Genomic DNA, 14,783 nt, shown 5'->3' on the forward strand with positions numbered 1-14,783 from the left:
TTATTGAAGTCGGACCAAAGTAGGAATCTTGTCCTTACCATCCGACTTTTGACATCCAACATGTGATTACAGCAGCAGTAAAATTAATTTATCTCACTCTGGGATTGTTTTGATTTGTAAAAGAACAAGTCAGACTATCACAAAGTCGGATCAAAGTAGTATCCTGTTCATGAAAGTCAGATGTAGGACCAATGTAGGACCAATGTAGGACCGATGTCGCAGAGCAAAGTAGGATGAAAGTCGTACTGCTGTCGTGTAGTATAGTGTGAACCCAGCCTTAAAAATGTTTTTTGTCTTCTTGTTAAATTAAATACACAAGGGTCAGCCATAACATTATGACCAATGACAGGCAAAGTGAATAACATTGATTATCTTATTACAATGGCACCTGAAAGTCGTGAGATATGTTAGGCAGAAAGGGCCAACTTGTAATGGCTAGATGACTAGGTTGAAGCAACTCCAAAACTAAAGCTCTTGTGGGATGTTCCTGGTCTGCTGTGGACGAGACAGACAAAAAGTGGACCACGGAGGGAAAACCAGTGAACTGTGACAGGGTTATGGGCAGCTAAGTCTCATTGATGCAAGTGGGAAGTGAAGGCTGGCCAATGTAGTCTGAGCTATTGTAGCCCAAATTGCTGAAAAACATAATGCTGGTTCTGATAGAAAGGTGTCCAAACATACAGTGCATTGCAGTTTGCTTGTAGCCACAGACCGGTCAGGGGGCCCACGCTGACCCGTGTCCACAGCCAAAATGACCTTCAATGGGCATGTCAGCATCAAACTGGACCATGGAGCAATGGAATATGGTGGACTTCTCTGATGAATCAAGTTTTCTTTTACATGATACAGATGATTAGGTGCATGGCTTTTGTAAAAAAAGACAATATGGTGTGGCGCTTGTCTTTTCTTACCTTGGTTGTATACTATGTATAGGATATAAGCATGGTGGGAGCAGCTGCACTTGGTAATAGATCCATAGCGCAGAATTATGAATTGATTAATTGATGGCTTGGTGCCAGATACCACAGCATACCTTCAGAGGTCTAGTGGAGGCCATGTCTCAATGGGTCAGGGGCAGGCTGTTTTGGTGGTGAAAGTGGGACCTACTCAATATTAGGTGGATGGTCATAATGCTATGGCACACACGCACATTCTGTAAAGCAACTTATTACATTAATCCTAAATGTCCATAAACACATAAAACAATTCCATCATTGTGTCCATAAACAGTGCTAATTCAAATAATCCACGGTTTAGCGAATCTTGCCCCTTTGTGACATTCACCACCATAGGAGAGGGGCTCCCCCAATTGGTGATGTAATTAAAGCGGTGTTCCACCTGGGGATTTTTTTTTTAAGTTAGCAGCTACAAATACTGTAGCTGTAGACTTTTTATATATGGACCCTTACATATGGCCGCGATGTCGGCACCCCATCCGATTTTTGGATCGACTGTCAGGGGATGCCGCCGCCATTCGTAGTAAGGGAAACCGGTAGTAAAGCCTTTTGGCTTCACAAGCAATTTTCTACTGCGCTTTCTAATTGGCCCGTGGGCGGAGGAAAGAAGGTGGCAAACTTCTGAGGGAAGGCGCTGCGACACTGTGTCTTGGAAGTGGTACCCGTTCCCCCCTCCCCCCTGAAAGGTGCCAAATGTGGCACTGAAGGGGGGGAAGCATATAAGCAGAGTTTTCACTTTTAGGTGAAACTCCGCTTTAATATGTCATATATGTGCCTTGTGGTCTTCCACTTCAGGGAAGAATATTTCCCAAATTCCTCTCAGAAGGAGTTTTGGGTCTGCTATTGGTGACGTCAGCCTAACTGTGCTTGTAGTGACAAACTAATTCATTCCTCTGCTCATGTGTAGGCAGTCCTGCAAGCTACATAGGTTACACAGCATGGTAGATGGGTATAGCTGAATAAGAGGAGTCTTTCTTTTTAAGCAATCTATTTCACGTGTTTTTTACTTTGTACAATTCCTTTTAGGTATGAAAACAAACCCATCAGGTGGCATTATGAATCTCGGCTTCGCTGTAGACAAGAGTAAGTAATTTTGTTTATTCGCTAGAGGAACCTATAGGAGGCCTGTACTTAGGAAATGTGTAGGTTGCCACTGTGGAACTCAGTTTAAAAGTGCCAATTGCCTGTCTGGGCTGGACCACATACCGCACCAGAGCAGATTAAAAATAGGTAATTATACATATCTTTTTTACACAGGTTAGGCAGGACAGGTAGCAGGAGGGGAATGGGCATCTTTAAGACTAGTAAATGCTAGGCTGAAATTGTCAGGAGGTAACAATGTATTTGCATTCTCTACACAAACCCAGTAATGCAACAGAAGACGTCTCACCACTGGACCCTTTAACTGAAGTGGCATTTGGAGGGTATCTTTGTTCAACATTATCAGATAATAATAATAATTCTACTAATTTCCCTCCTCTTGACCCCTATGGATGGGTCACTACTAGGGATGAGCTTCGAACATTGCCTGTTCGCCGAACAGCGAACAATTTGGGGTGTTCGTGGCAAATTCGAAAAGCCGCAGAACACCCTGGAAAAGTCTATGGGAGAAATCTAAAGTGCTCATTTTAAAGGCTTATATGCAAGTTATTGTCATAAAAAAGTGTTTGGGGACCTGGGTCCTGCCCCAGGGGACATGTATCAATGCAAAAAAAGTTTTAAAAAAATGGCCGATTTTTCGAGAGCAGTGATTTTAATAATGCTTAAAGTGAAACAATAAAAGTGAAAAATTCCTTTAAATTTCATACCTGGGGGGTGTGTAAAGTATGCATTAAAGCAGTGCATGTTTCCCGTGCTTAGTACTGTCCCTGCACAAAGTGCCATTTCTGAAGGATAAAAAGTCATTTGAAATCACTGCTCCCGAAAAAACTGCAGTTTTTAAAACTTTTTTTGCTTTGATACATGTCCCCAGGAGCAGGACCTGGGTCCACAAACACTTTTTAGGACAATAACTTGCATATTAGCCTTTAAAATTAGCACTTTAGATTTCAAACGTTTGAGTCCCATAGACTTTAATGGGGTTCTAAAGTTCACATAAACTTTTGGTCTGTTCGCAGGTTCTGGTGAGAACCGAACGGGGGGGGGGGGGTGTTCGGCTCATCCCTAGTCACTACCATATCTTTCCTACCTATCATGATACCAGAGGGTCCACAGTACTACTTCACATCTATGTGGAGTAAAGTTCTTCTTAGGGTGTATGTGGATACCTATCTATACTCATTCGCAATTTCGCATCACCCATCTCGGCATCATACAAATCTGCGAATCTGACTATCTGATAACACTCTATCTCTTCATTGGGGTCATCTTCCTCCGTTCTAACCCACTATTGTAGTAATCTTTGTATTTTTAGCACACCTGAAAAAAACAAACAAACAAGCAATCCTATAACGATGATTCCTAAGAGGACAAAAAATATCTGTTGAATCCATGAAAATGTACCATTTCTAAACAAAGTGTAATTAGGGTTTGTCATATTTCCTATCATATTGTTACATTGTATACCTTTTTTCACAATAATAGAACATTTGTGGTATTTCTAGACATAGTGGTATTTTGGACAGCTTTGTATTGCTTAAACTCAAAAAGTAAATGGGTACCAGGATTGTGCCTTTTTTTTAACTGTCTGGCTTATGTGAACATATTTAGCAATTAATCAAAGTACTGTTAGCATGTGTAATTTATAAAGATGATTTTCCTCTATAGCCTTGACTGCTAAGATCAAGCAAAGGCATGACAGTAGTTTACTCATCTTTTGAAATTCATTGTATCAACGTCACTTTAGAGCAGTAGCAGTAGTAGCAGTTGTCAGGAACACTTGGTAGGGTCCTTCAAACTTTGGTCCCAAAGGTACTTTCACATGTTCTTTTACTAAGACCCAATCACCAGGCTGTAAATCATGTGTTCAAGTTACTTGATCTGGATCTGAAATTGAATCAAAAACAAACTTGTGCATCGCAGTTAGTTGCTTGCATTAGACAATTACATAAAAAACAAAATCATTATACATTACATTACAGAAGTCCGATGTGGAAAATACAACCCTGTCTTAGGTGGGCCCCCAAACAAAATGTCATAAGGGCTTAAGTTCTCTGACCTACAAGTAGGGGTAGTCCTGATGCTGTAAAGAACCAAAGCAAAAAAAAAAAAATGGCAATTGTTTCTTTACTGACCTGTCTTCCCTTTCCCTGCATTAATTTAGCTAGCCTGTCTTTAACGATTCCACTATATTTTTCTACCTACCCTGAGTTCTGAGGATGATAAGGGCATGGAAGGTCAGCTCAATTGCCAAGTCCTTGCATATAATTTGTATGATCTGTCCAGTCAAATGTGTTCCTCTGTCACTCTATGGTTTCAGGGACTCCAAAGTGGCATATTATTTCTGAAAGGAACTTTTTTGCTGTTGTCTTGGCATTTGCTTTAGCCACCGGGCAGGCTTCTATTCAGCTTGAAAACATGTCTACCCACACCAAAACATATTGATATTGGCCTGATTTGGACAATAGGATGTAATCAATCTGAAGTCTTTGGAAAGGGAATAGTGACTTGGCCCAATGTCTTTGAGTTACTCTTACTCTTTTTAGCAAAGATTATGCATCCCTCAACAAAGTCTTGACATGCATTTCTGGAGTATCGAATAAACCATCCAGCCTTGCTTATGTTTCTCTCCATTGCCTTAGGGCCTACATGACTCGGGCCATGGACTAGTTGCATGATCATCTTCTCTGTTTGAGATGGGACACAAATTCAATTTTCCTTACACAAAAGTCCATCTTGATCCTTCTTTGCTCCATCCCTTTACATGATTTTATTCCAATCATCAGGTGCAGATTCTTGCAATTTCTTAATCAGTTCCTTTGTTTTCTGTATTTGTTCTCTTCTTTTTCTTCAATCTGTTATGGGCTTCTTCTTAATTCCTTTGCAAAATCAGTGAATAAGGTCATGATTGCTCCCATTGGTGTTTCAGCGGTCTTTCTGCATATGCCTTGACCTTCAAGATTGGTAACTACTTCCTTTGGGAGGGTGACTGCTTCAAAGAGTTCTTGAACACATTTCCAGTTTTGAATTGGCTCTCCTGCAGCAGTTGTGAATCTTCTGTTCTTCCTTATGGGTCCATAATCATGGACTACTCCGAGAGTATACTTGCCATTAGTGTAGATGTTGGCTGTTTGATCCCCCTGAGGAAGACACATGATTAGCCCTGTGTCGTCACATGCAGGGGAGGGACGGTGGAGGAGCTTGGATACATGCTTGTTTGTAAAAGCTGTTGACACATACAAGTTTGGAAGTCGTTTGGAGAGGAATCCTATGCTTAATGCCTTTATAGTTTGTGATATGTGAGTACCCTGATGTTATGTTTTCTAAATTGGACCCTCCATTCACTTCTAAGGAGTGGTAGATGTAAACCAACTTGTGTCCTACCTCCAATCCGATCTGCAAAAAAAATAAAAATATGCATATGCAGAGCAGACACAGACCTACCATCCGCCCCCATCGGATGCAGTGGGCAATGGGCACAGTGGCGACAATTAAAGGGCACAGTGACATCAATGGGCACAGTGGTGACAATGGGCACAGTGGCGATAATTAAAGGGCACAGTGGCATCAATTGGCACAGTGGCGACAATTAAAGGGCACAGTTGTGACAATTGGCACAGTGGTGACAATTGATGGGCACAGTGGCTGTGTTTGATGGCATGGCACAGTGGTGACAATTGATGGCACAGTGGCTGTGTTTGATGGCATGGCACAGTGGCTGCGTTTGATGGCATGGCACAGTGGGGACAACTGATAGCACACTGGCTGTGTTTGATGGCATGGCACAGTGACTGCGTTTGATGGCATGGCACAGTGGTGACAATTGATGGCACAGTGGCTGCGTTTGATGGCATGGCACAGTGGCTGCGTTTGATGGCATGGCACAGTGGCTGCGTTTGATGGCATGGCACAATGGTTGCGTTTAATGGCATGGCACAGTGGTGCAAATTGATGGCACAGTGGCTGCTTTGATGGCATGGCACAGTGACTGCATTTGATGGCATGGCACAGTGGTGGCAATTGATGGCACAGTGGCTGCGTTTGATGGCATGGCACAGTGGTGACAATTGATGTCACAGTGGCTGCGTTTGATGGAATGGCACAGTCGCTGCGTTTGATGGCATGGCACAGTGGCTGCGTTTGATGGCATAGCACAGTGGTGTGAATTGATGGCACAGTGGCTGCGTTTGATGGGCACAGTGAGGCTGCAACTTTTTTTTTTTTTTCGTTTGCACCCCCCCAAATTTTTTTTAGCAACAGCCGCCACTGGTGTTGCTGAATTTCTATTTATTAACAAATTCCATACATATTACCTTGTATATTCCCCAAATTATACTTGGTTTCCTGTTCTCAAAAGGGGTGGTTCTAGGGGTGGGTAAGGGGTGAATACAGGCTTGACTTAGGGGAGGGGGGTGAGTGGGTGAGTTTCTGAACCTTTTCTCTGAGAAGAAAAGCCCCAGAGTTGTATATAAAATGCACTCTTTATCTATCAAAACGTGTTTCACAGTGCTAAACCTTTCATTCAATTTCCAGAAGCGATTCAGTTCGCATGCGCCGCGCTTTATACGTTTTTCATTCATTCATTCATTCAAATGGCTGCATCTGTAAATTTCAAAAGGCAGTATTAAAGGTAGTAGTGGTAAAAACAAACACTTGTGGGTCTGACTAATAATTTTTTGGTATAATTCTCCTTTAATGGGGGGGGGGGGGTGTCCTATACATACTTATGCTAATAGGTGTCCCTCGTTCCCCTCTCAAAAAGTTAGAAGGTATGGTCCCAAGTTCTTAAATAGATATAGACATAGATAGCAATATTGGCTAGAACTCTTCTTACAGTACTGAGAGAAACATACAGGAGGAAAATATACATAGTTGACCACCTTCTGAAATACATGCCGTACAACAATACCGGTTCCAGTTTGGCCTCCCACCATGGGTCCATTTTTTCCCTTTAAAAAAACTCAGAATCAAGAGATTGCTAGATAGTTGGTAGTCAATATTAACAAGAGGTTGTTGGAGGTTATTGTAAGCCTGTGCTACCATGGGTGCAGGCACAACTTCTGAGCTTGTCACCATTCTCAATTCAATTCACAAATAGAGTGGAATGTCTCCTCTATCATCTCATCTCCTCTCCCCTATCTCTTCACCAGAAAAGGGCTGGATTGATTATAAGGTAAACATAGCTCCCAACTGTCCCTGATTTCGAGGGACTGTCCTGATTGGGAGCAATGTCCCTCTGTCCCTCATTTCTCCTCATGTTGGTCTGATCTATATAGATGTATATAAAATGCACTTTTATCTTTCAAAAAGTGTTTCCCAGTGCTAAACCTTTCATCTGATTTCTAAATTGCTGCATTTGTAAATTCCAAAAGCCATAGGAGTAGTATTGGTAAGAAAAAAAAAAGCACTTGTGGTTTTGACTCATCTTGTTTTTTGTACAATTCACCTTTAAGGGGGCATGGCCAGGGGTGTGTACTATGCCTGCATGCTTTTGCTGATAGGTGTCCCTCATTCCCATATCAAAAAGTTGGGAGGTATGGGTAAAGCATGTCAGGAACAGAGGATCCCAGGATCCCAGGTGGACCAGCCTAATAAATAAAGTGGATGTTAAGCTGATTTCAGTGTGTGGCACTCTTTAAAAATGCTAGTTTCCTGGCTGTTATTCTGATCCACTAATCATCAGTGGCCCAGAAAAAGTATGTAGACTTGCAGTGTTTTAAAAGACCAGATATGACCATAGAACTAGTAATTTTATTGGTAAGTGCTAGGCTGGAATTCTACTTTTTTTTTTTTTTAACAACAAGGTTGGTCTTTACTAAGGCATAAATGGTACAAGACATAATACAAACAACAGCAGCAATAGTAACAGTCAGGAACCAGATGGTAATACACGGAACAAATCATTTGGCAGGTCAAAAGCATGTGTCAACATACAGCTAGTTATAGTAAAACGTGACCAGGGAAGAATAAAACAGGATGGAAGAGGAAGGAGGGGGGGGAAGAGGAAGGAGGGGGGGGAAGGAAAGGGGGGAGGAGGAAGGAGGGGGGGAGAAGGAAAGGGGGGAGGGAGGGGGGGGAAGAAGGAGGAAGAGAAGGCAGGGCAGGGGAAAACCCAGCACGTATTGAAGAACTCCACATCAGAGCAGGATCAAAGAGGATTTGTCCACGGACCCCACACACGCTCAAACTTCAAGGGGCAACCCCTGTTCAAGTACGTCAACTTATACAGAGGCAGGACAGCATTAACTGCATGCATCCATGCTCCTACCGTGGGGGGAGCCCTAGAGGTCCATTTAAACAGAATCGCCTTTTTGGCGTAAAAAAACAACAAAGACATCAACAACTTGGTACACCTAGGTCTCTGCTCATCATCCTGTACCCCCAATAGCGTCAGCTCCAGGGAGACCGGGAGATTCAGGTGGAGACGGACATTAATGGTCTCAAAAACGGTGGACCAGAAGTCCAATAGCTTAGGACAGGTCCAAAACATATGAATATAGGTACCTTCTGAAGTGCAGCATCACGGGCAGTTAGAAGAACGCTGCGGATAGATCCCATGCAGTCTCTGAGGAGTGAAATACACCCTGTGCAAGAACTTGGCCTGTATCAGTTTATCCCTAGAGGAGATCACCAACTTATAACTGTCTTCAAAACAGTCCTCCCACATTTCCCTGTCCAGGGACGGGACATCTACCTCCCACTTCCTCCACAGGGCATCGAACTTAGGAGAGTCCTTACTGAGGATCGTTAGGTAGAGAGTGGACTGGAATTCTACTCTAAATTCACTTTTTCAGGTCCACTTTATATGGTGGGGGATGGACAATGTCAGGAGGTAACAATGTATTTGCATTCTCTACACAGACCCAGAAATACAACAGAAGACATCTCACCACTGAACCTTTCAACTGAAGTGGCAATTGGAAGGTGAGGTTTTGGACTGGGACAGAACTAAAACCTTGTCATGCATAAATCTTTGTTTCTTCTTAATAGATAGGGTGACTTGGCATAAAAAATTAAGCAAGCCATCCATCCCATTTCAATAAAACAAACCAATAGCATAAAAGGGTAGTTTTAGTGGATCCTGGGGATACAAAGACACTAAATATTTTAGACACTGAACAGATATGGCATGGTAATATTTACAGGTAGGCTCTTAGCATGGCTTTTAATATTACTGCACACACAGTATGTAAATCCTGTAATACACAAAGCAAGTGTCTCTGCTAGGTAATAATACTGCGCATGTTGAGTAATAAGACAAGTCTACCAGCTCCAAGTCCCTCAATATCTTCTTGTTATAGTTTCAAGCATAGCTCCCAACTGTCCCTGATTTTGAGGCACTGTCCCTGATTTGGAACAAAGTCCCTCTGTCCCTCTTTCCTCCTCATATGTCCCTCAGTTTGGTCCGATCTATATAGTTGTACAGGACTTTTTTTTCTGCCTGAACTGCCGCATATGGGGGACTGGCTCTTGCTGTATATGGGGCGGTCTCTTGCTGTATATAGGACTGCCTTTTTCTGGATATTAGGGACTGTATGTTGCTGGATATGGAAATATCTATCGGGAAGTGCATCTGAGCTTACTTTGGTAAGCACTTGATATTTCTGATGTTTTGTACATGAATTACTGAATTTCTGTTTATTAACAAATTCCATACATATTACCTTGTATATCCCCCAAATTATACTTGGTTTCCTGTTCTCAAAACGGGCGGTACTAGGAGGTATGTATGGGTGGAGACAAGGGGTGGTCCTAGGGGAAGTTCTAGGGGAGGGTAGGGGTGAATACAGGCGTGACCTAGGGGAGGGGCGGTGAGTTCCTGTACCCTTTCTCTGAGAAAAAAAAGCCATGTAGTTGTATATAAAATGCACATTTTATCGATCAAAACGTGTTTCCCAGTGCTAAACCTTTGATTCAATTTCTAAATGGCTGCATCTGTAAATTTCAAAAGCCAGTATTAAAGGTAGTAGTGGTAAAAATAAGAAAAACACTTGTGGGTTTAACTAATCACTTGTTTGGTATAATTTTCCTTTAAGGGGGTGTGGCAGGGTGTGTGTCCTATGTCTACATACTTATGCTAAGAGGTGTCCCTCATTCCCATCTCAAAAAGTTGGGAGGAAGGGACTCAAGTTCTTGAATAGATAAAAACATAGGTAGCAGTGTTGGCTAATACTTTTCTAACAGCACAGTGGAACCTTGGTTTAAGAGTAACTTGGTTTGAGACCGTTTTGATTTGGGAGCAACATTTTTTTTTTAATTCTGACTCGGTTTGCGAGTAATGACTCGCAAGACGAGCAGAATTCAAGCTAAAGAGGCCTGCAGTACCTAATTTAGTCTGAATTATGGGGGGGCGCAGAAGCCGAGCAGAGCCGAAAATAGGTCTGCAGTACCTCATTTGGCCTGAGGTACGGGGGCGCAGGAGCCGAGAAAAGCCAAACATTGGCCTGCAGTACCTCATTTGGCCTGAAGTATGGGGGCGAGGGAAACAAGCCAAAGTGTTTTCCGCGCTCTCTGGCACCCCCCCCCCCCCTCACCTCTAGCCGCATTCGGTATTGCATCCTATTGAAGTTAATGTGGAACAAATTATTTTAGTTTCCAATGACTTCAATGGGAAAACTCGCTTTCATAGGCGAGCAGGAGTGTGAGGACGCCCACTAACAGCTCCATTCTCTATCTGCAAAGTAGAGAGCGTCCTGACCCCCCTGCTCGCCCCCTCCCCCCTCAAGAGGCTTTCTCCACACCAGGGAGAAAGCCCCGCATTACTGTGTGTAGTTACAGACAGAAGAACAGGAAGTGAGGATTTCTCAGAAATAAGGACATTTAAAAGCAAAATGGAAGGATGAGGTAAGTGAAGAAGGACTGCACTAAGGTAAAGGAAGCTATTTAGGGATTATTATTTTTTACCTTTACAACCCCTTTAATGTTGTTTAAGTTGGTAACTGATATTTTAGCAGACGTTTGGTTATATTACATGTTCAGCATATTACAGACAAGAATAGAGTGTTACTTGTGGGCTTGTCAATCAAAGTCCATATATGACTCTGAGTTAGTACCTCCTCTTGGAGTGCATAATGTGTGCCATACAAGGTTCTGAATTTTGTAAGGTTATGATGTTCACATGTAACATATAAAGCCAACACTTCTATGTTCACAGACACACACACAGAGAAGGATGACCAATCTACACTCTGTTCTACATACAGAGTTCTATTCATATACACGTTGACAAGTGCTAGACAGGTGATTCTCTCTGAGTAACCTTATATTATGTCACTTCCTCCAGCCATTTTGGAAGACTCAGATTGCATTAAAGGAGTTTTAAAAGAAAACGTTTTTTCACCTTAATGCATTCTATGCATTAGGGGGAAATAACTTCAGAGTAAACCGACCCCCCGTTATACTTACCTGACCCCTCGAAAGTCCCACGCTCGGTCCCGAGATATTCTTTGCCGCTCAGCCTGGCCGCTGATTGGCTAGAGCGGATGGATTGAAAGCAGCGCAGCCATTGGCTGGCGCTGCTGTCAATCACATCCAGTGACACGGCGCACCGAGGGGCGGGGCCGAGTTATACAGTGAGTGGCTATGGCCGCTCGCTGTATCACGGGAGCGCGCCCGCAAGGACTACACACAATGTGAGCTCTCGCATGAACGTGTGTAGTTCGTGTGGGGAGGACCAGAGACAGCCGCCGAGGGACCCCAGAAGACGTGGATCGGGGCCACTCTGTGCAAAACGAACTGCACAGTGGCGGTAAGTATAACATGTTTGTTATTTTAAACAACATTTTTTTTTCCTTTAGTGACTCTTTAAGGAGAAGCACATGGAAAGCTAATTACAGCTTTATAACTATTTATTCTATTTCATACATTTTTACCTACACTGAAATGAACTGTTATACTTTTTACATTGTATTTATGATGCCAACTGTGTGACAATAAACTCACACTTTGTTTTTAAGTCAGTCTGACTATAAATACTATTCATCCAGAAATGCCCTTGAGATACAAACATATTAGTTAAATTCAATATTCTTCAGTACCACAGTGATCCTTACTGTCTTGCATGTACCATAGCGATCCTTCTTGCCCCCCATGTGCCATAGTGATCCTTCCATGTGTCATAGTGATCCTTCCTTCCATATGCCATAGTAGTGATCCTTCTTTTCTGCCTTCCATGTGCCATAGTGATCCTTCCTTCCTGCCTTTCATGTGCCATAGTAATCCTTCCTGCCTTATACCATAGTTATATTTTCTGCCTTCCATGTGCCATAGTGATATTTCCTGCCTTCCATGGGTCATAGCGATCCTTCCTGCCTTCCACGTGCCATAGTGATCCTTTCTGCCTTCTGTAGTGCACCGCAGGTCACTGTCTCCCTGAAATGTCACTCATTCTTCAGTTCAGAAGTTGGGAGGTATGCTAAAACACCAGTGCAGACTGTACTATGGAGCTGTACAATGGCTCAGTCTGTACAAAGGTTCAGGCCATACAATGGTTCAGTCTGCACAATGGTTTAGGCTGGACAATGCTTCAGGCTGCACATACCTTTGGCTTAAACACTTCCAACATGCATGGTTAACAGATCTCCATGTTTCAATTCCAGGTCCCATTACAGGTAGACTCCTCCTCTACTAATGATCACATTACAAGATGTGTGATACCAAATGAAAGAAGCCCCACGCCACGGGTAACATACCTGTTCACACCCTCACAATGGGTAGTGATAAACCCCACTGATATTGGACATAAATACATGTCTACAATGACTCTATTTTCACCTGAAAACATACACATGTTAACATCAATGCACAGAAATATTAATTGAGTACGACCAAGTAAAGCCATTAACTTTTGTGGCTAGCAGTAAATGCCATCCTGTGTGGGGATAAATGCTGGGATTTTATGCTAGAGCATATTTTAAGCCTCAAACAACCTGTGTACATGAGGGCTTTTTATGTTTTATTTAAAAAATACAGCTCTAATATATTAACAAAACATGATCTTTTAAACTTATTTTTTTTTTTGTTCTTTTACAGGATGTTGTATGACAAGCCACAGATCTTTAAACCACCGTGAGTTTGTTTTGTTGATTATACAGCATCGCTTAGCATTTCAGCCAGATATATTTCTCTCTCTTTCTCTTTCTATTTCTTCCTCTAGTTCTTTTTCTCTTTATTCCTCTAGTTCTTTTTCTCTTTCTTCCTCTAGTTTTTTTTCTCTTTCTTCCTCTAGTTCTCTTTCTCTTCTTTCTATTTTTCCTTTTCTTTCTTTTTTTTTCATTTTTATCTTTCTCTCAATCTCATATTAATCATTGTAAATAAGTCCCAACATGAGTGTTGGAATGCATAGTTTTTGTACAATTGTTTTTATTTGTGGTTAAGACAAAAAATGCAGTTAAAAAAAAAGAAATTTTAAGAATTTTAGGTAGTTGTGAAGTCAATGCATAACATGTTTTACATTGTAATTGCTCAATATGTGTTGAGACCATTTGTATTTATAAATTTACAAAAACAGTGCTTTTCTGCCTTTTTCTGAGCATTTTGGATAGGCTGCGTTTCCCCTTTTCAGAGTAACGCAGACCTGCAGGTGGACAGAACACATTAACCTCCCTGGCGGTATCCCCGAGCGTGATGGGGTGGATTTTCGATGCTAGGATCGGTATCCCCGAGTCACGCTCGGGGTAGATGTGCAGAGTGTACAGCAGCACGGCTTACCTGCTCGCAGCATCCACAGACAAGTTACTCACCTTGTCCCTGGATCCTGCGATGTATCCCCGCTGTGTGAGCGAGCGGGACCTCGCTCGATTCACAGTGTCCCCGTGTGCCGCCGATCTCCGTTCCCTGCGACGTTACGACGCACGGGGGTGGAGAACGGCGCCAAATTCAAAAAATGAAACAAACAAAATACATACAGTATACTGTAATCTTATAGATTACAGTACTGTATGTAAAAAATACACACCCCCCTTGTCCCTAGTGGTCTGCCCAGTGTCCTACATGTTCTTTTATATAATAAAAACTGTTCTTTCTGCCTGAAAACTGTAGATTGTCCAAAAGTGTCCCTTTATGTCAAAAATGGTTTTAGATCAGCTAGAAAACAGCGATAATAAATTATAATCACTTGCAGAATTGTGCGATAGCGATTTGTGGGGAAATTCAGCATAAAAAAATAAAAGTAATGACAGCGACAATTCTGCAACTGAGCAAATTTCAGTGATTTTGAGATGATTACATTATTGAATAATTTTTATTATAATTATATAATTTTTTTTGTTATAATTATTTATAATTATTTATTATATTATAATTTATAATTTTGTTTTAAAAAAAAAAAAAAAAAAATCATACCCGGGATGCCTACTAGACTTGGTCAGATTTAAATGAGTTATTCCTAAGAATTGCAGGCCTACAGTATTAAACGCCAAATTTCCTTGCAAAATAATTGTACCGCTTTTGGTACGTAATTCCAGACAGAATCATACCGCCAGGGAGGTTAAAGGCAAGTGTTATTGATTTTAAGGCAGGGGATTGGCTGGCTGGGGAAGTTCCTGCCAGTCAAGAAAGAAGGGATGGGTGAGGGGGCGTGGATACAAGCTGACCACAGCACAGCATAATATTTTTATTTAAAATAGCACAGTTCAAAGCCCTAAAGATACAGATGTATTAAGTGTTATTTTTAAGGTTACAAACACTTTAGGACTGCATTCACACCTGAGCATTTCCTAAATGGTGCAA

The 14,783-nt window shown here is 41.9% G+C and overlaps 1 protein-coding gene across 3 annotated transcripts in view; it reads left to right on the forward strand.

Annotated features, from left to right (window-relative positions):
• LOC120914065 (histo-blood group ABO system transferase-like) overlaps window positions 1-14,783 on the forward strand; it is an 82,638-nt gene that overhangs the window by 31,971 nt on the left and 35,884 nt on the right. For 2 of the 3 annotated variants that reach the window (XM_040324515.1, XM_040324516.1), the window contains exons 4-5: window positions 1,983-2,039; window positions 13,086-13,121. In XM_040324515.1, the coding sequence (XP_040180449.1) occupies window positions 1,983-2,039; window positions 13,086-13,121 (93 nt within the window). Of the gene's footprint in view, window positions 1-1,982; window positions 2,040-8,915; window positions 8,979-13,085; window positions 13,122-14,783 lie in introns of all 3 variants that reach the window. The other variant, XM_040324514.1, reaches the window with a different exon arrangement.

The sequence above is a fragment of the Rana temporaria genome, chromosome 9, assembly GCF_905171775.1.
Source record: "Rana temporaria chromosome 9, aRanTem1.1, whole genome shotgun sequence".
Taxonomy (NCBI): Eukaryota; Metazoa; Chordata; class Amphibia; order Anura; family Ranidae; genus Rana; species Rana temporaria.